The sequence below is a fragment of the Lycium barbarum genome, chromosome 11, assembly GCF_019175385.1.
Source record: "Lycium barbarum isolate Lr01 chromosome 11, ASM1917538v2, whole genome shotgun sequence".
Lineage (NCBI taxonomy): Eukaryota > Viridiplantae > Streptophyta > Magnoliopsida > Solanales > Solanaceae > Lycium > Lycium barbarum.
This window is the reverse complement of record NC_083347.1, coordinates 11,829,525-11,848,121: the sequence shown is the minus strand read 5'-3', so window position 1 is coordinate 11,848,121 and position 18,597 is coordinate 11,829,525. Positions and strand designations below refer to the sequence as shown.

At 36.7% G+C, this 18,597-nt stretch overlaps 4 protein-coding genes across 6 annotated transcripts; all 4 read right to left on the bottom strand.

The window, feature by feature from the left end:
- Positions 1-285: 285 nt before the first annotated feature.
- LOC132617392 (pentatricopeptide repeat-containing protein At2g41080) lies at positions 286-2,829 on the bottom strand. Its single transcript, XM_060332383.1, has one exon. The coding sequence runs from the start codon at positions 2,379-2,381 to the stop codon at positions 423-425; it is 1,959 nt and encodes a 652-aa protein (XP_060188366.1). The 5' UTR covers positions 2,382-2,829; the 3' UTR covers positions 286-422.
- Positions 2,830-3,226: 397 nt separating this feature from the next.
- On the bottom strand, positions 3,227-8,541 carry LOC132618745 (ATP-dependent zinc metalloprotease FTSH 2, chloroplastic). Of its 2 annotated transcripts, XM_060333745.1 has the most exons (5): positions 8,340-8,541; positions 4,967-6,178; positions 4,576-4,889; positions 4,215-4,455; positions 3,227-3,756 (listed from the first exon to the last, which is right to left on the bottom strand). In XM_060333745.1, exons 2-5 carry the CDS (start codon positions 6,149-6,151, stop codon positions 3,415-3,417), a joined length of 2,082 nt encoding a protein of 693 aa, XP_060189728.1. In that variant the 5' UTR covers positions 6,152-6,178; positions 8,340-8,541; the 3' UTR covers positions 3,227-3,414. The 2 variants fall into 2 exon arrangements, with proteins under 2 accessions (XP_060189728.1, XP_060189729.1); XM_060333746.1 differs by lacking the exon at positions 8,340-8,541 and having other exon boundaries at positions 4,967-6,195.
- A 1,311-nt stretch (positions 8,542-9,852) lies between these two features.
- On the bottom strand, positions 9,853-12,033 carry LOC132616713 (early nodule-specific protein 2-like). The gene is made up of 3 exons (XM_060331305.1): positions 11,087-12,033; positions 10,747-10,823; positions 9,853-10,672 (listed from the first exon to the last, which is right to left on the bottom strand). The coding sequence occupies exons 1-3, from the start codon at positions 11,234-11,236 to the stop codon at positions 10,015-10,017; spliced, it is 885 nt and encodes a 294-aa protein (XP_060187288.1). The 5' UTR covers positions 11,237-12,033; the 3' UTR covers positions 9,853-10,014.
- A 151-nt stretch (positions 12,034-12,184) lies between these two features.
- LOC132616714 (protein SYM1) lies at positions 12,185-16,680 on the bottom strand. 2 transcript variants are annotated; one of them, XM_060331307.1, is made up of 6 exons: positions 16,341-16,680; positions 13,587-13,742; positions 13,325-13,457; positions 13,196-13,235; positions 12,539-12,658; positions 12,185-12,427 (listed from the first exon to the last, which is right to left on the bottom strand). In XM_060331307.1, the coding sequence occupies exons 1-5, from the start codon at positions 16,626-16,628 to the stop codon at positions 12,571-12,573; spliced, it is 705 nt and encodes a 234-aa protein (XP_060187290.1). In that variant the 5' UTR covers positions 16,629-16,680; the 3' UTR covers positions 12,185-12,427; positions 12,539-12,570. The 2 variants fall into 2 exon arrangements, with proteins under 2 accessions (XP_060187290.1, XP_060187289.1); XM_060331306.1 differs by having other exon boundaries at positions 12,185-12,463; positions 16,341-16,679.
- Positions 16,681-18,597: the final 1,917 nt, after the last annotated feature.

The following is an 18,597-nucleotide window of genomic DNA, read 5'->3' as shown; positions in this document are numbered from 1 at the left end:
TAGACGGTTCTTTATGTCACATGTGAAAGAAAATCATCTTATATCCTTGGCTTCCGAGTTTGCTTGCGTGAAAAGAAGTAAGAAGGAAAAAGAAAAAAAAGTAAAAATCTCCGAGCTTGTAGTCAAATCTCTATTTTGCCAAAGTTAGGGCCTAGGGGTTACATACAATGCCACAAAAATTAACAGAGGAAGTTTGAATAAAGTGTATGTAAGTACATTTAGACACATTGTGCTCTGAGAAATACTCACTTTTCAATATGAATGAAAAAAAAATAAAAGATCTAATTATGAACTAAGTTTGTGAATCTCTTTCAATTTTATTTAATATTGTTACAACTAATGGAGGAAATAATGGTTCATGAACACTCTCAAAGTGAGAAAGGAAATGACTATTACCTACAGCCGGATTACCAAATGCAATCTCACCAATAATCTCCACAAGAACAACAACCATCTTTGAAGTGATGAAACCTACTGGCATCGCGTACAATAATTTCTCGATTCTTCACCTTGGATATGTACTTAATAGCCATATGGCAATCACCACAAATTCGTAAGTTCTTCATTATCCTAATTGGAAAACCCTCCGGGGTGTTCATTAGCGCAAAAGCAATAGCTAATTTTTCACTGTGATGAACCAAATTGTACTCTTGTTCCTCTAATTCCATATCATGCAAAACGGATCCTGTGTCAGGAACATAGCCCTCTAACTTCAGCTCCGCGATCAATTCCTTTAAGTACACATCAACGTCTTCCGACTGTGGATGAGACTTATCACCTATAACGAAATGGTGAACTTGGTTCTTCAACTCCAGCCAACTTATTCCTGGTTCTTTCTTTACTCCCCTTTCCTTCATTGATTTCCTCACTTCAGAGACATAATTCCATCTTTTAGCAGACGCTTGAACATTAGCAAGGAGCACATATGAAGCTGAATCATCAGGATCAATCCTCAAAACTTCTTCAGCCATACTTCTAGCCATATCTGCATTTTTATGAATTTTACAGGCCGATAGCAACGTCTTCCATATGACACCATCTGGCTTCACAGGCATAGATCTAATAAGATCTTTAGCCTCCTGTAATCGGCCTGCTCTTCCTAGGAGGTCAACCACACATGTATAGTGAACCAGTTGAGGCTCCACATTGTACTTTTCCACCATCATGTTGAAAAATTCAAGCCCTTCATCCTTCATCCCACTATGACTACAAGCATATAGCAAACTCAAAAAAGTTACATTATTAGGTGCTAGTCCTTCCTGCTCCATATGGTGAAACAACTCAATGGCGTTCTTTCCCCTACCATGAAACCCGTAAGCAGAAATCATAGCACTCCACAAAACAATATCAGCTTCATCCCTTTCCACAAAAATCTTCTCGGATTCATCTAAACACCCACATTTCGAATACATGCTAATCAACGAACTAACAACAGCAACCACAGAAATCGCTCCAGTTTTTATAACCTCAGTATGAATCTGCTGCCCTTGTCCTATCGTAGCCAGCTCTGAACACGAGCTGATAACACTAACAAACGTTATCTTATCCGGTCTAAAACCCGCGATTTTCATCATATTATACAGCTCCAATGCACCCTCGAAACACCCATTCTGTGCCCTACCAGCAATAAGTGTATTCCAAGCCGCCACAGTTTGAGCTGGCATCGACATGATCACAATTTCTCCTTCTCTCAAATTACCAGACCTCATATACATATGTGCCAACGAACTTGCAACAACCAAATGCCCATCTAAGCCTAATTTCACTACACAACCATGAACTTCCCTACCCTTATTCAAATCTTTCAAACCAGCACAACCTCTTAAAACACTTGCAAGTGTAAATGCATCAGGCAAATAACCCAACTCATACATTCTCGAAAACAAAATCAATGCCCTTTCATTAAACTCAAACTGAGTAAACCCCGTTATCATCGCATTCCAAGAAGCCAAATTTCTCTCACCCATTTCATCAAACAACTTATATGCACTATCCAAATCAGCAATCTGAACATACCCACCAATCAAAATGTTAAAAGACATGACATTTCTTTTAGGCAATTTATCAAATAGTTGAAACGCAGTATCTAACTGACCCAATTTAGTGTAAGCATTGAGCAAATGGTTTGAAACAAATTTGTCTTTGAAACAACCAGATGTTATTATAAGTGAATGCAGCTGTTTGGTGAGTGAAAAAGAGTTTTTTTGGATGCAAGATTGTAAAAGGAAAGAGAAATGAGATGGGTTGTTCCATATTAGGAAAGAAAACTTGTTGAAAGCTTCTTTTATGTAACCTTGAGAACATAGGATTGAAAACTCAGTTGAGGTTGTTGAGAATGGCCGAGAGTTTGGTCTCAGAGGTCTCAAACAAGATTGTCCCATTCATTTGGGCTTACAGTTTTGGTGTAGATTCTTGTATTATAGGATTGGTTAAGTTGGTTGTTTTTACCTAATTTGGCATTGCTTTTTAAGTTGGCTGTTTGTTATTTTGAGAAGAATTAACCTAAATAGACATTTATCTGATCGTTTAAACAAAAATGGTGGGTAGACGTATAATATATACAATTATAATTTTTTTGGTATATTGATAACTACTAAGCAACATCGCTTGAATCTGCCGGGAGCAAAAACTGCATTTGATTGATTGCATCTTCCCATAGTACCAAATCTTGTTTATGTCTATGACCTTCAGAAAATCTATACATTTATTTGTCTCTCTCTAGATATGAATAATAGTCGCCTTGTTGAATTTCACCAAGTATTTGCAATATTCAATAATATCTCTAAGATGTCTTCCTCTTGGACGAGCTCAACAACAAATATGGAGTCTGTTTCTACCTTTAATGTTGTGTATCCCCTTTAATGAAGTATCAAGCAATGTGTCAAACTAATTATAATATGTATGCCTGCTAGGAAAAGTAAGCAGTGAATCTGGTTGGCTATTTGGGTACAGATCATTCTTTGAACTTCCTGTTTTACTCCTTAGATGTAGTAAGTTAGACAAACCTGAAGTGATCTTGTGAACATTGTTTCACAGTAACAAACAACAGCGTTATGCTAAGGGACTTCATGGATAAATCTTCGTTTGTATGGTCATATTGCTATGTGAGGCTTGAGGGTAAGAACTTATTCGTACCTGATGTTTATACTGACCTAACAAATACATAATACATGTCAGTGGGTTGGGCGTGAGGAGCTTGAGCCTTGAGAAGTGCTTAAACCACAGGAAATGAAACATCTCATAGCATTATGATCAAGAAACCATTAGTTATATTTCAAATGCGAAAATAGCTTACAACGCACATGCATAAAATATTTAACTTTTTGATAATCTATCTTAAGCTATCGTATATACCCTGAACAATTAGATAGATGATGAGTGTGTATGAATTATACAAGTTGCAGCATATGTTTATTATACAGCTGCTGGGGTAGGTACAGCAGGAGCGACTCTGTTTTCAGCAGGAATTTCAGCAAACTCTGAGAGAATAGCACGGAATTCATCTCCAGTCATCGTCTCCTTTTCAAGGAGGACTTCCACAATCTTATCAATTGCTTCACGGTTGGCGCGGATTTGGCTCAATGCTATCTCATATGCGCTGTCTGAAAGCTTCTTCACAGCAACATCAATGTCTTCAGCTAGCTTTTCTGACATCGAGTTCCTCGCCATCATTCTCATGATTACATCACCACTTTGGGCTGAAGAATCCATGAGTGACCATGGGCCAAGTTCAGACATCCCAAAAGTTACAACCATCTGCATGGACAGTTTGTCAGATCTTCAGAATGATGAGTTTCAGAATAATAAAAAAGAAGAAGATAAAAGCTTCTCCCTCCGTTCCAATTATGTGACCCTATTTTCTTGTTAGTTCCATCCAAAAAGAATGTTACGTTTTTATATTTGAAAACAATTCTTAACTTTAGACCTTCCATTTTACCCTTACTGAATATTTTTATAGCCTCAGAAATTTCATGGCATGTGTAAGACCATAACTTCCAAAAAATCTTTCATTCTCGACTCCGTGTCAAGCCAAACTACACTGCATACATTGAAATAGAGGGAGTAGTTGTATTGCTCATTATTTCTAAAATCTTTGAAAGAAAGGGGAGACTTCAAGCCAATCAATCTGTATAATTTCCAGTCTCTGTAGATTACCTCAACATATATTCCATTGCAGAATCCCTAAACACAAAAATGGCAGTGAATATGCATACCTGTTTTGCCAAACCGGTGATCTGCTGCAAATCACCAGCAGCACCAGTGGTCACTTCAGGTTCACCAAAGATCACTTCCTCTGCAGCTCTTCCGCCAAGTCCACCGACAATTCTAGCAAAGAGTTGCTGCTTGGATATTAAAGTTGGGTCATCTGCAGGAATGAACCAGGTCAAACCTTTTGCCTGACCACGTGGGATTAGAGTGACCTTTTGAACAGCATCATGCCCTGGAGTGAGAGTTCTGCATCGCAAAGAACACAATTTAAATGCCAACACAATAATAAACTCATAATATTTTCATAAAAAAGGTTTATATGATGTGAATTGGGAGCCAAGAGTAACTAGCTAGTGCAGCACTCACCCACAGATGGCATGTCCAACTTCGTGATATGCCACCAGACTCTTGCTCTTTCCATCAGTCATGACTGTTCCTTCCATTCCAGCCACTATCCTATCAATTGAGTCATCAATCTCTTTGGATGCAATTGCTGTCTTTCCACGCCGACCTGCAAGAATGGCTGCTTCATTTAAGAGGTTAGCAAGATCTGCTCCACTGAAACCAGGTGTCCTCATGGCTATAACTTCAAGAGACACATCCGAATCGAACTTCTTGTTGCCAGCATGAACCTTTAGGATATCTGTTCTTCCCTTGATGTCTGGAACATCAACAGATACCTGCATAAGAGCTTCCAATTTAGTTTTTTTGCTAAATTCACAGTTGAAAACCGGAGGACACAAGGACAGATGCTTACTTGTCTATCAAACCGTCCTGGCCTCAGCAAAGCAGAGTCAAGAATATCTGCACGATTAGTTGCTGCAACAACTATTATACCAGTATTTCCTTCGAAACCATCCATTTCAGTCAATAGTTGATTCAGGGTCTGTTCCCTTTCATCATTCCCTCCTCCAATTCCAGTCCCTCTTTGCCGCCCAACAGCATCAATTTCATCAACAAATACAATGCAGGGAGCATTTTCCTTGGCCTTCTTGAAAAGATCACGGACCCGAGAGGCTCCAACACCAACAAACATCTCAACAAATTCTGAACCTGAAATTGAGAAAAACGGAACACCCGCTTCACCAGCAATTGCCTTTGCTAGCAGGGTCTTCCCAGTACCAGGTGGACCAACAAGAAGAACACCTTTTGGAATACGAGCCCCCACTGCAGTAAACCTTTCAGGTTTCTTCAAAAATTCTACGACCTCCATAAAATCTTGTTTTGCTTCATCTACACCAGCAACATCATCAAATGTCACACCAGTGTTTGGCTCCATTTGGAACTTAGCCTTTGATTGACCAAATGCTAGTGGGTTGCCAGGCCCACCAGGACCTCCCATTCCTCCTCCAGACCGCCTTGACAGCAGGAAAAGACCACCAATCAAAATAAGCGGGAATGCTAGATTTCCAATCAAGTTGAATAGGAAAGAACCTGAGTCCTCTTGAGCATTGTGAGCAGCAAAATCAATGTTCTTTTCCCGGAACTTTTGAAGGAGTTCCTGGCTAAGCCCAGGTAGTTGTACCCGAACCCTCTGAATCCGGTTTCCTAATTCTGGAGATACTGCCTCAACAATAGCTATGGTTCCGTTTTCAAACAAATCTACTTTTTGCACCCTATCCTTGTCCAGATACTCCAAAAATCTAGAATAAGACATCCTTGAGTTAGAAACAGCTTGCTGCTCATCAGCAGCATAGGCTTTCCCATTACCTAACAAAGCAGGCACTCCAAGCCCAACATTTCCAAGCAATAATTTGAGAAAGCCTCTTCTTCCTTCAATCGGCCTTTGCGATGCTTTTACAACTACTCTTGATGTTTTACTGGACGATGGAAGATTTGGGGAGTATAAAATTTTCCTGCCGTAGATCTCCTTCCTAGAAACTTTCTGTGTTTTATGGGTAGATAAACCATTTCCCGCTATGCATACTGATGAAGTAGCCATACTGATACACTCACAAAAAAAAAAAACCTGCACAGTTCACTTCTACTGATAAATTTGCAAACAAGACATGACAAAGTTGATAACTGCAAGTCACAAGGAAATAAATCAATCAGGCAAAGAACTGGTGTCATGCCCATCTAGATTACTTCTAAATTATTGGGAATGGATGGAAACCTTTTCCCTTTTCCGTTCTTCATCTCAAGTTAATACAGGCTTAAGATAAATACCATTAATTTCAATGATGACTATTCTGCAACCCACGTAAAGCTTGTCAATTTCATCTAACAATGGGTAACTCCTAGTTCCCTTTATGGTTGGCATGAATTTTTTTTCCAGTTAAATTATGCAGCAAAAGTTTAGGAGGGTTTACTGCATGTAAATGCTTCACATCGGATTTTTGAAGTTTAACCTATACTACATGGAACTCCGCCTGTGTGAGCTCGCTCACATTGCCGGTCCCAAGCCCGGATAAAGGAGGAGGGTTGCCGAGGGTCAATCGGAAACAGCCTCCCTACCCAGGTAGGGGTAAGGCTGCGTACATCTTACCCTCCCCAGACCCCACTATTGTGGGATTACACTGGGTAGTGACCAAGACCCAACCTATACTACATGGATCTTTAATTTACTTTAACATACCTGTATCAAGCGGTTTAGCATAGGTATGGGTAATTCATGCTTATTCTTTCAAATGCACGAAAAATTAGTGAGGAACTGCAAGCATCGATAACAATACTTGTGCACACCTATGCTTTATTGGTTTACCATGTATATAGTAGTTTAACTCAACATAAGTACTAAACAGAAGTTAGCTTTAAACATGGATCTCTATTATGTTTAAGTTACAAAACAAACAGAATCCCTATCAAATCAGAATCGGGAATATAATGTTTAAGCGACATGATTCTGAATGCTGCTTTGAGTTTCAATTGTGCCCATTTGCAGGAGAGTGAAGGACACCCATCCTAAAGTAAAAATCACTCATTTTAAGACTTCGATTATTTCAAATTTCAACACTTTGTCTAGAAAAATGTTAGCTTGGCACCTGGGTATCACTTCCCTAGTAATGAGGGGTGGATCTAGAGGCTTGTATACAGGTTCACAGGAACCTAATAGTTTTTGCCCAGACCATGTATATATTATTAAAAAATCAACTAACCCAGTATTATTATACTACTATTAACCTGAGGTTGTAAGAACCCATAAACTTTAAATTCTGGATTCGCCTCTACCGGTCATTAACCAAAATAAGCGAGACAAGTAAAAACAAATTTTGTTATGTCAAAAATTCAAATCCTCCACTTATAACATAGCCAGTTATGTGTGTTTCACCCAGAATAAGATTTTTTTTTTTTTTTTTTTAAAAAAAAACACCAACCTTGAAGTTGAAAACCTTTTTCCCCCAATTCAAATAAAAAAACCAACCTTGAAGTTGAAAAATCTTTTCGCCAATTCAAATACTAAGCCAAAACTCTATTTTCTTGGTTTCCTACCCAGTGTCTGGCACACACTTAGGGGCCCAACTAATCCAGATTAGCGCCAGGAAGTCCCTTTTTTGGGGGTAAAGGGAAAACTAAGCAAAATCACTAGAACATGCCCCAGGAAGTCCCAATTTTTGAAGTTAAACTCTTCATGTCGATGTGTGTGTGTTTTCATTATACAAACTACAGCCTAAGGTAAAGGAACACTCTCACTGAGGCATTATAACAAACAAGTTGGAATCACAAAAAAAAAAAAAAAGGGGCAGCTACAGAACTGAAGTTAAGAGCTAGAAAACGTTCAAATACTAAGCCCAATTTCTATCCTTCTCTGTGTGTGTGTGTCTTTTCTTATATAGAAACTACAGCCTAAAGGTAAAGGAACAGTCCCAGTGAGGCATTTTAACAAACAGATTGTACTCAATCAAAAAAAGGGCAGCTAAAAAGTTGAAATCAAGAACTAAAAAGCATTCAAATACAAGTCTAGTCGCAGAGTACCTAATAAATTGAAAACCCCTTTTCTCCAATTCAAATACTAAGCCAAATCTCTATGCTTGTACAGCTTACAGCAAAGAAGCAGTCTCACTGAGGCATTTTTTTTTTTTGAGAATATCTCACAGAGGCATTTTAACAAACAGATTGTAATCACAAAACAAAAAGAGACAATTACAAAATTGAAGTTAAAAGCTAAGTATCAGAGTAAAAGAAAGTACCTGATAAGTTGAAAGAGGAAAGGGGAAGAAGATGGATACAGAAACAAGATGAGTTGTAAGGTAATTTAGAGGGAAGGGATGTGGTTTCAGATTTGTCTACGTGGCTTTTCCACAATGGATGGTTTCTCAGATTTTATTTCCTCATAAGTTTTTGGATTCTTATGGCAGATTTTCATCAATTTGAATGGCTAGTCTTTAGTCAAATTGCTTCTTAATTTCTTTTCTTGGGTGGTTTCATATTAACCATAGAGATGATACAACTGTAATTTTTGTGTACATCCTTAATTGTTCTTTTATTTTTTTTCAATTCTTTTGGGGCATCGACATGAAGAGTTTTGGTCGAATTAGAACCTTTGTACTCGTTGACTCAACTTTTACTTGTTCATGTTTGACTTCGCAACTAATACTCCCCCGCTTCTTAATAGGTATTCACTTAGTCTTCTTTTAAAAAAAAATTGATTCAAAATAAATGTCCACTTACATAATTCACGAAGGAATTAATTTTATTTTCAGATTGCCCTTCTTAAGTGCTAAGTGCCCAGATCCCAATATGGTAGGTTAATAGTAATATGCAAATTTTCATTATGGGTAATTTAATCAAAGTACCTATATTTTCTAAGAGTTGATATTTTCTTAAGGGTGTGCTAAGGGCTAACTGCACACTTATTTTGAACTAGAAAAAGTAATTAATAAAATGATAAGTTAACAATATTATCCTTTGAATATAATAAATTCGGGAAATGGATTGAGAAATTATTATAGTTAATAATAAGGACAAATTAGAAACTAAGTGATAAATTCTTGATTTTTTAAATTGAATAAATAAAAATGAACATCTAATTTTAGTATAATAGACAAGTATGGGTGGAGGGAGTGATATCTTTTATTTTAACTTCTTTAATAAAAATCCTACTTGGCCATCCACCAAAATCTGATTGGTTATCCTTTAATTGACTGGCTCTCTCTCTTTTCTTCTCTTTTACACAATTGGGTTAATATTTTGAACCTATCTCAAAGAATTACTTTCCTCACCTAGAGGCGGAGGCGGAGGTAGAGTACAAGGTATAGGTTCGACAGAATCTAATAATTTTAGTCCAATCATTATATTTGTTTAAAAATCTATTTAATATGTGAGAATTATTAATTTAGAATCAATAACTCAAGGGTTAGAATCCAAAATTTATAAACGTAAGATACTTGATCCGCCTCTGTGGATCCCACCATAAGAGTTTAGTTAAGAGTATGATGAAAATTTGTATTAGTAGTCTTTATAATTTAATTGTGATTTAATGAAACAAGTCTAGACCATGTACAAGACCTTTAATTGGTAATTAGTCATTGTTAAAAGGATTAGATTCGTTACTTTTTGATGGACAGCTTGATTTTGTATAAGCAACTGAAGAAATGACTGCAATTTCAATATAGTTGACACTTGACAACACACAATTGCAAAATAACTTGACAAATCTCCTCTTACTAGAATCTAGACCTAGCAAAATATGTACATACATCAAGTTATAAAATAGAACTTTTTTTATTCAAGTAAATATTTCATTTGTAAGACAGGAACAAATGCATGATCTCATTGTGTGTTCATACAAGCATTAATAAGCTACAACAAAAAGTGAATAAATGAAAGGCAAGTAGCATTAGCCTAAAAATTAAGCAACCGCATTTAGCCTCTGGTTAATCTTGGTAAGAGAATGGATCTAATTTGATCCAATTCAAAAGTTCCATCAAATGCTCTCATAATGGAAATCAGGTTCCGTTCCACCATCATATCATGTGGTATTGTATTTGTTGCAGTAGTAGGCCTGGCCGATGAGTCCGTTGCCTGTTTCATTCGTTCACATATTGCAAATCGACAAACAGGGCATGAGCCATGGTTCGTTACCCAAGGAACGATGCAGTCTTCATGAAACATGTGACTGCATGGAGTTACTGTCACCATTTCTTTAGGCACAAAATCTTCCAAACATATGGAACATCTTTTACCATCTTCATCATTGTCTTTTTCCGGTTCGCTAGTAGTATTGTTCATGTTATTATTCAAGCCTCTAAAATAAAGGCCTACTTTTTTTGCAACTTTTGCTTGTACAGGATTGTAGATTTCTTTCTTGAGCTTGTTCAAGGTAGCCTTTTGCTCATTTGGGCTCAATTTGGATTCATCCCTCGACGTTTCCTGGTTCTGCATAAACCATGGGGGAGGAGAATCAAATGGAAGTTGGCTTGGCCTTGGATATGATGCATGTCTTGGTATATCATCGTTATGCAGTAGAACTCGAACGGGAGGATGTGGTGGCCTAAGTCGTGGTTGGCCTGGATATGGATAACTGCAAGTGGTTCCTGATGATCAGTCTTGGATTTTGACTGGATTATGAAAAAAAAGATAGAAGAAAATGTTTACCTGGTTGCACCGGGAGGTACTTGATATGGTCTCTCTGTTACAGGCAACCTTGGATCATGAACGATACGTCTAGGATTCTGTGAAACACAAAACACTTCAAATCAATTCTAAGTATAGGATATCTTTCTGGTGTAGATATGTACAGATGCAGATCCACTAACTAAACTTGATGGTTCAACCTTTAAGGTTTTTATCGTTGAAGTCATAATACTTTTAAAGTTACGGGTTTATAATCTAATATTTTTTGAAATTTTGGTGGTTAATCACATGTATATCTATTTACATGTCGAAAATACTGTCTTCAGCCTCTATGTCATGTATAGGAGAAGAAGAGACTTACCTGAGGGCTTTCTCGGGGAGGCGGAGGACGAGGGAAAGCGGGTTGCCATCTGTTCCAGTTGTTGTGCTCAGGTCCATGTGCATTAGGATCATGCCACTGTCCAGGCGAATTCTCATGTGGTGTAAAATTATAAGGCCTGTTGCTGCTCATGTTTCAACTATTTCGTGTGTTCTCTCCTATTTTCTTCTTCAATGGCTTAGGAACCTTTAATTTTGGGAGAATAAATGGCACAATATATTTTGATCTATAGCAGCTTTTGAGTTTCCCTTTAGTTTCGATAATACTCTGTGTTGTGGTGAAATGTGATTCTTTTTCCCAATCAAAAGGTGCTTCTCTGTGACAGATTAAAGTAATAGAGAAGCAAAGAATCCAGTTCTTAGCTGCGAGTTGTGTAACTGGTACTGGTGACTTGGTTCTGGACATAGATTCTTTCCATAATTTAACTTGGTGACTTTCCAGTTCAGCAAGATCAACGGACCAGGATTCCTGTCTTTCACTATCTTATCATTTTACCGCGTTGGATTAAATCAGAAGCCAAACCGTCATGTATAAGTGAGAAAGGAATCAAATCAGAAAGAATAGGAAGCTAGAGGAGACAGAGTTGCAATAGGTGGACGACAAACGTAAGAATTATAAGGTTGTTTTATGGAGTGGAATGGTCATTGAGGATTCATATTCCAAGCTCAACTATTTTAAGATTTGAGGCGAAATTGATAGATATGATGTTGAATTCATAATTGGGGGTAAATTGTACAAGGTGCAGGTGTATGGCTTGAGATTATGCGTATCAACAATATGATAACAGTCTCCACAAGCAGATATGCTGCACTCTCCATGTTATATAATTCTCAACCAACGATACACATTTCGAAAAGAGAGGTTTTATACAACACTTTTCACTAAAAAATTTGGTTTTCCAAAAGAGAGTTCCTCCATGCTGTGTCCAACATATAGGAATTTGACATAACAACTTTGGTCCTGGTATATAAAAGTGCCGCAGAACTTGCTTTTAAATTGTGTACTGCAAAAAATTCCTTTTGCATATATATCATCTGGCTCGAGCCAATACCTAAATGGGAAAAGAGAGCAAAAAAACCAGACAGAGAAAGAAAATTAACGAATTAATTGGTCAAACAAGCTAATCAAATGCCTTTCATGATAGCACTAGAGTCATAAACAAAAGAAAACTCTATTCCTGGAGAACTTATAGCAATGGCGAAACAAATTCTCTTAACATATCATATGTGGGAACGAGGTCCAGCTGAGACACTGTTGAACGCTAGTGCGAGCCACCTTTGGAAAATCAGAAAGGTCTCAACCGCTGCCTCCAGACATCATTTTCTGTCTTGACAGACTAGTTATATCAATTGTGCGATCCTAAATTAGCAAATTAAAATTAATATATGATATAACATATACTAAGCTCAAATATTGGGCTAGGCTTGCACTAACCTGCTCTCTCCTGCCAATCCCTTGGGCGACAGTTACTTGCTCATAGTTGCTGACAGCCAGAAATTCCAGAATATAGAAGCCATAGACATGAAAGCGACACGAGCTTGAAGAGGAACCGCCCTATGATTTTCCAAACACACAAGTTGTCATATTTCATTATACTAAAGACTGTTCAGTTACTAGTGTAACCACATAATTCATGCTAAGAGCTGTTAAATTACTAGTATAACCACATAGTTATAAAATATAATTACTAGTAAAACCACGTAATTCCCTTGAAGAACAAAACTTAATAGTAGCAGGTTTTCAGAGACAAATAGATGGAATGAGAGAAACATGTGATTTGCATATGCCTTTTGCTAAGAGTTTATCCAGTGACAAAGATCAATAAAATTTAATAACACCAAACCAGAAATGAAAATACTTTCAGCAGTCTACGAAGAGAATTTACAACTGCCAATGCACAAAATAGACCAGATATCTAAGCAAATGATGTAAAAGTAACATTCATGACCTTAGAAAAACATTTTTACGAGAATGAGAAGACCTCCCGTTACAGCTAGGCTAACAGAGATCAGGAGAAGTTTTTATTTTATATTTGTCCATCTTTTGGGATAAGGTTGAGGAAGGGGCTAAGGAGTGTAGTAAAAGACATACCAAAAGTTCAATACACTGACAGGGATCCAGAACCTAAATCCTGCAAGAGAAGGAAGAACGAAACCAATTTTCATTGGGGAGAAGGAATTAAAGCAACCAGCAAAAGGTATGTCATATGGAAGTGCTTACCGAATAATAGAGTTGGAAGGGCATCTTTCTGATACTTGTTTGGAAGATCTGAAAGTTTCCCCAGCCATAAATTATTCCATGCAAAGATAACAGCTATTACAGCAGGACCTAGAACAATTTGGTTTAATACAACCTGAAACAAAGAGTATTAAAGGTACTGGTCAAACCTAAAGGTACTGGTCAAGCTCATAAAAAAGTAGTTCATTTTTTATTGGTAGGTCAAGCTCATCATGACAGAAGTTCTTCTGAGAAGCATAACTACCTTCATCAATACATTCTCCACACTTTGCTTGGGCATACATCTGTCAAGATATGAGTACCATGCGAAAGTACCAGGACCATATAACAAAAATCCATACGAAGCCATCCGGATGGACCTAAGCCAGTCATGTTCAGATAGGAGAGCACTAATCATATCCTAAAACGACATTTTGGTCAAATACAAAATTCAAATTAGTGTGTAAATACTCCAACAGTTACCTCATTAATTCAGTGAATCAGATAGGAAAGGGAAGCCATTGTATGAGAGTGCATACGGCTATAAAATGTGTGAATCAATTCAGTGTGCAACTAACATCAACTCCTTGAAGCTGGATATTCTATTTAGGAATAGAAAAGCCAATAATCACTTATTGAGTAGTTCATTAAGAATCTGAAATTTACCAAAGGCGTTGATTGGTCAACAAATATTAACAGAAAGACAAATCTTTTATCAAGTAATTGTGTGTGCGTGAGTGTGTATATATATGCACATATCTTTTTGATAACCGTGATGTCGGGGCCAACTTGCGTGCATCTCGACTAATTCCACGGAGCACCTACTACCTCTCACCAGCACGGGTGCCAAGTAACTCTGTCCACCAACGCTTGGACAAATGAGAAGAAATCCGTTAGTGCTTTTGCCTCCGTTGGAATTTGAACCTGAGACCTCATGGTTCTCAACCCACTTCAATGACCACTAGGCCACACCCAATATGAAAGAGAGAGAGAGAGAGAGAGAGAGAGAGAGAGAGAGAGAGAAGAAACTGAATCGCAAGTCATTCCTTCCCTTTTTCCAAATTGTCTGATGTAGTGTCAGCAACACAAATAAAAGCAAAAAATCTAGAATTTCTTTTCTCTTTATGGAAGCACATGATATTGTGTACCCCTGCATGGATGCTTAATAGACTGTGCCAGGTCAATAATAATGGAACAAGTTAATCACTGGAAGAGTGAAGACTGAAGAGACTATCCGCATGTCGTGCTTAAGAAGACAAAAGCAAATAGAAATAATTGTTTTCAAGCCTGTTATCCTTCTATAGAGGATCAATAGCATTAACCTAATTCCAAATATAAATGTTGTTACTGATAAAGGGGAAAGCAGAAGCGACACATATATAGTACATGTGACTAGTTACAGCACATGTGTCAAAGAGATTGGCCATAGTAGAGTCCATGTAAACCATTTTATTGTAGAAACAATTAGACAAATAATATCTTCGCTCACTCCCTATCAGGAGAAAATTCTTAGAAGCTGATGTTTAAAACCTTAAAAGAGACTAGTGATAGACAGGATGCTAATCTTCGGAAAAGAGAGATTAAATCAGGTAATGCACCAGCTGGAGGGAGGCTAAGGTTGACTCAGAAACAATTATTTTCTTAATCTTTTTAATTTGGCTACTTAAGGAAAAAGTACATACCACGTGAAATTACTCCTTGGCTGCATCATGTACGTCTATAGTTCAATAACGGAGTAAGAGAATGAGGATATGTAACCTATTTAAAGACAGAGACAACTACAATGAGAAGACATTAAGCAAAATTTGGATAAGTACCAATACGGCTCGAGCTAAGAACCATAAGCACATATAATAGGGGCAAAAGAAGACAGGCCTAATGAGCCTATTGATTAGGAATAAGTTGTTCCACTGGAACTGCACAGAATATATGGATCAAAATATGTGGAAGTAGGCAGAATTGGGAGATTGTTAACTCCTGCCTCCCACTTTGCTTGGTTCTTGAAAGAACAGGGAGACACCAGCACTCATGCTTTCATAGAAGGACCACATCGAGGCGACACTTCCTCCCTAAAATATGAACTATATTTTGGACAGCAACAAGCATCAATGTGCAATACACATACAGTCGGCAGACAACAAATAACATTGTAATCACATCAGAGACCATAAATTTCGTTGAGACGGCAAACCTCTTTTACCATCATTCCTTACATCATTTTCATTTTGAAGCCCACTAATTATGTCTTAGACCATAAATATTGGTTTCAAACTAATACTACCACTATTGTTTTGGAATACATTTAGTTTTTATGATTATCAAATAACAGGGACTATGCCAAAAAGAACTGCTTCATGTTTAGCATAATCACATTAATATGAATCGCTTCAAAAACTATTATTTTACCACGGAATATCAATCAGCTAATCAAACTTCTTTTTTGCCACTTTCTTCATGCCTTCATTGCCAAGCATTCAATTTTGACACGTCTATCCTACACTAATCCTATTATTAGCAGAGTAGCTGAAACTTTGCTACATTGTGTTGAAAATTGCTTTCAGTTACTGCAGTAATTTTATTTTTAGCATAATAAGTTGGTTAGCTTAGGATGAATCTACTTTTTGAATTTTAAAATTTTATTGGATAGATTAGTCTAGTTGAGACATTTTAGGCTTTCGAAATATCCTATAGGTTAGCCATTTAAAGCCCTCTATGCTTAATAAAAACATTGAGACAATTTCAATCATACTTTCAACCCCATTTTGCTGCCCCATCTTTTAAAAAACCAACACATAAGCAGTCAAAATTTCACAATATCACAACTACCAAAAATGACCTTCATAAAATGCCAAATTTCCCAACATCCATATAACCCCAAAATGTGTTCAAGAAACCCAAGTGGGGTTTCAAGAAATACCAACATTTCAAACCCCACAACTCAAAAATCCCATAAATTTCATTATACTAGAAAAACAACCTTAACTTTACCAAATTAAAAAAAAATAAAAAAAAAATTAACCTTGGCATGAGGTGGATTAGGAAGAGTATCTTTGTTCTTGATCCAACGGTCACGAAGCTGAGCTATAGTGTCACCAGTAAGTGCAAGAGAACTAGCAGTTATAGCTTGCTTTAAAGGAAACCTATAACCTGCTCCACCAGTTGCATCCACTTGTGAGGATTTTGATGCATTATTATTACTACTACTGTTTTTACCTTCTTTTTTTCCACTTCTTTTTCTTCTTCCAAATTCAGAATGGAAAAATCCCATTCCCCATATACTTCCATTTCCACCACTCAAGGAACCCATTCTTGTTTTTTTCCTTTCTTTCAGAGAAAAAATAGAGGTGCCGTATAGGGAATTATAAAACTACTACTATATAGTAAAGGGGAAATGACAAAATGGTCACTTATGTTTGGAGTAGGTTCAAAATGGTTCCATAAATATATTGTTGAGCAATTTTAATCCTTTAAGTTAATTGAAATGTACTAATTCCTCCGTCCCAATTTGTTCGACGCTTTTCACTTTTCGAGAGTTAAAATTTTTAATTTTGATCGTGTGTTTGAACATAGAATCTTTAAAAATTATCGAAATAAAATTTAGATATTTGGAAACTACGTAAGAAGTACTATAAATCACTATAATTACTAATTTAAAATATTTAAAAGACATATGCAAATTACGATCAAAGAAAAACTCGTTTGGCCATCGAAAAGCGAAAAGTGTCAAGCAAATTGGGACGGAGGGAGTACAACAACAATATATCCGGTAAGATCTCGCTCAGTGGGGGTCTAGATAGGGTAGCGTGTACACAACCTTACCCATACTTTATGAAGGTAAAGAGGTTTGTTTCTGATAGACCACTGATTCAAGTAAAGCATATCAAATTCAGACGGAAAAGATAGTACCATAGTGAAGAAGCCATGTAGAAAATACTTCGTGTCGTTCAAAAAGAGTGTCCACTTAGTCATTTGCACACCCATTAAAAAGACACAAACTCGTAAGCAAAAATAAGTAATTTGACTAAATAATCCCTAATTAAATAGGTATTGAGATTTGATTACTTCATACTTATATAAGCGCAAATCTAAAAAAATAGGGTTAATTCTTTCTTGATTTGGTAACTGGACACACTTTTTGAATCAAAAAATAAAAGCTAAGTGGACGCTCATTTTGAATCGGAGTGTAAAATAGAGAAAATAATAATAGTAACAACAAATAATATGACAACTCAACAAAGAACACCATGTGATAATAAAATCAAAAAATAAGATAGTATAAAGATGAATAATAATAATATTGATAAAGAAAATTAGACAACGCTCGACTACCTTCTAACCTTCTACCCTAATTTTAACTGAAATGTACTACTTTCTTTGCCGATTTATGTGACACTTTTCGTTTTTCGATATTCAAACAATGTGAACTTTGACCAACATTTAAAATTGTATTTTTTTTTTGTCATATTGACATGAGAAGAATTGCACATAGTTTTTGAATATCAAAATCTTAATTTTAAATATTGAAGTGATCTAATTTAATTTAATTTAATTTTAAGATTGGTCAAATTAACTCTCGATAAAAGAAAAATGTCATATAAATTGAGATTGAGGAAATACAAAATAAAAATGAGAAAAATAGATAAATGGAGCATGTTTATGAGACATTATTGATAGATGTTTATTGACGATGCATGATGTATTGCTGCATGTCAGAATCTCAATGACATACTGACATGCAGCAATACAATGCAACTGAAGGGGTCTTTGAGATTCTGACATTTGCACACGAAGGTAAGGGCGGAAATATACATAAAGTCTCTGCCGAAGGGAAAAAGTGTTCGTGTGGAAAGTGGAGAAACTACCATATGCCATGTTCACATGCAATTAAATTTTGTGATATTCGCGGAATTCAACCAAATACCTATGTTAGCAAGTACTACAGTTGCAGGTTTTATAAGCAAACGTACAGTAGAAATTTTTCACCGTTGGGTGATGAGGCATATTGGCCACCTTCTCCCTTCAGTTTAATTGCAAACACTGAATACGAGCGAACTTCAGGAGCGCGGAGTACAACTAGAAGGAGGAATGAAATGGATATAGCTCCTGCTCGCATGGCTAGAAAGTGTAGTCCGTGCAAGCAAACAGGTCATAACAAGAATCGCTGCCCCGACAGAAATCAGTAGTTGTTGTTGCTTGTTGGTTTTTATGTTTTTTCTTAACTTGTATGATTGTTGTTTCCTTATGTACTCTTCCAAGAATATATAACATGTCTTGTG

What these genes read in the sequence shown, in the direction of transcription:
- LOC132618745 (XM_060333745.1), bottom strand. Translation starts at nt 6,151, where the DNA reads ATGGCTACTTCATCAGTATGCATAGCGGGAAATGGTTTATCTACCCAT. An exon ending in CAGGACGGTTTGATAGACAA is followed by an intron (nt 4,890 to 4,966) that starts GTAAGCATCTGT and finishes GCTCTTATGCAG; the next exon opens with GTATCTGTTGATGTTCCAGA. An exon ending in GTTGGACATGCCATCTGTGG is followed by an intron (nt 4,456 to 4,575) that starts GTGAGTGCTGCA and finishes TTTGCGATGCAG; the next exon opens with AACTCTCACTCCAGGGCATG.
- LOC132617392 (XM_060332383.1), bottom strand. Translation starts at nt 2,381, where the DNA reads ATGGGACAATCTTGTTTGAGACCTCTGAGACCAAACTCTCGGCCATTC.
- LOC132616714 (XM_060331307.1), bottom strand. Translation starts at nt 16,628, where the DNA reads ATGGGTTCCTTGAGTGGTGGAAATGGAAGTATATGGGGAATGGGATTT. An exon ending in TGGAGAATGTATTGATGAAG is followed by an intron (nt 13,458 to 13,586) that starts GTAGTTATGCTT and finishes TCTTTGTTTCAG; the next exon opens with GTTGTATTAAACCAAATTGT. An exon ending in GTCAGTGTATTGAACTTTTG is followed by an intron (nt 12,659 to 13,195) that starts GTATGTCTTTTA and finishes GGAAAATCATAG; the next exon opens with GGCGGTTCCTCTTCAAGCTC.
- LOC132616713 (XM_060331305.1), bottom strand. Translation starts at nt 11,236, where the DNA reads ATGAGCAGCAACAGGCCTTATAATTTTACACCACATGAGAATTCGCCT. An exon ending in CTCCCCGAGAAAGCCCTCAG is followed by an intron (nt 10,824 to 11,086) that starts GTAAGTCTCTTC and finishes TGTGTTTCACAG; the next exon opens with AATCCTAGACGTATCGTTCA. An exon ending in GTACCTCCCGGTGCAACCAG is followed by an intron (nt 10,673 to 10,746) that starts GTAAACATTTTC and finishes AACCACTTGCAG; the next exon opens with TTATCCATATCCAGGCCAAC.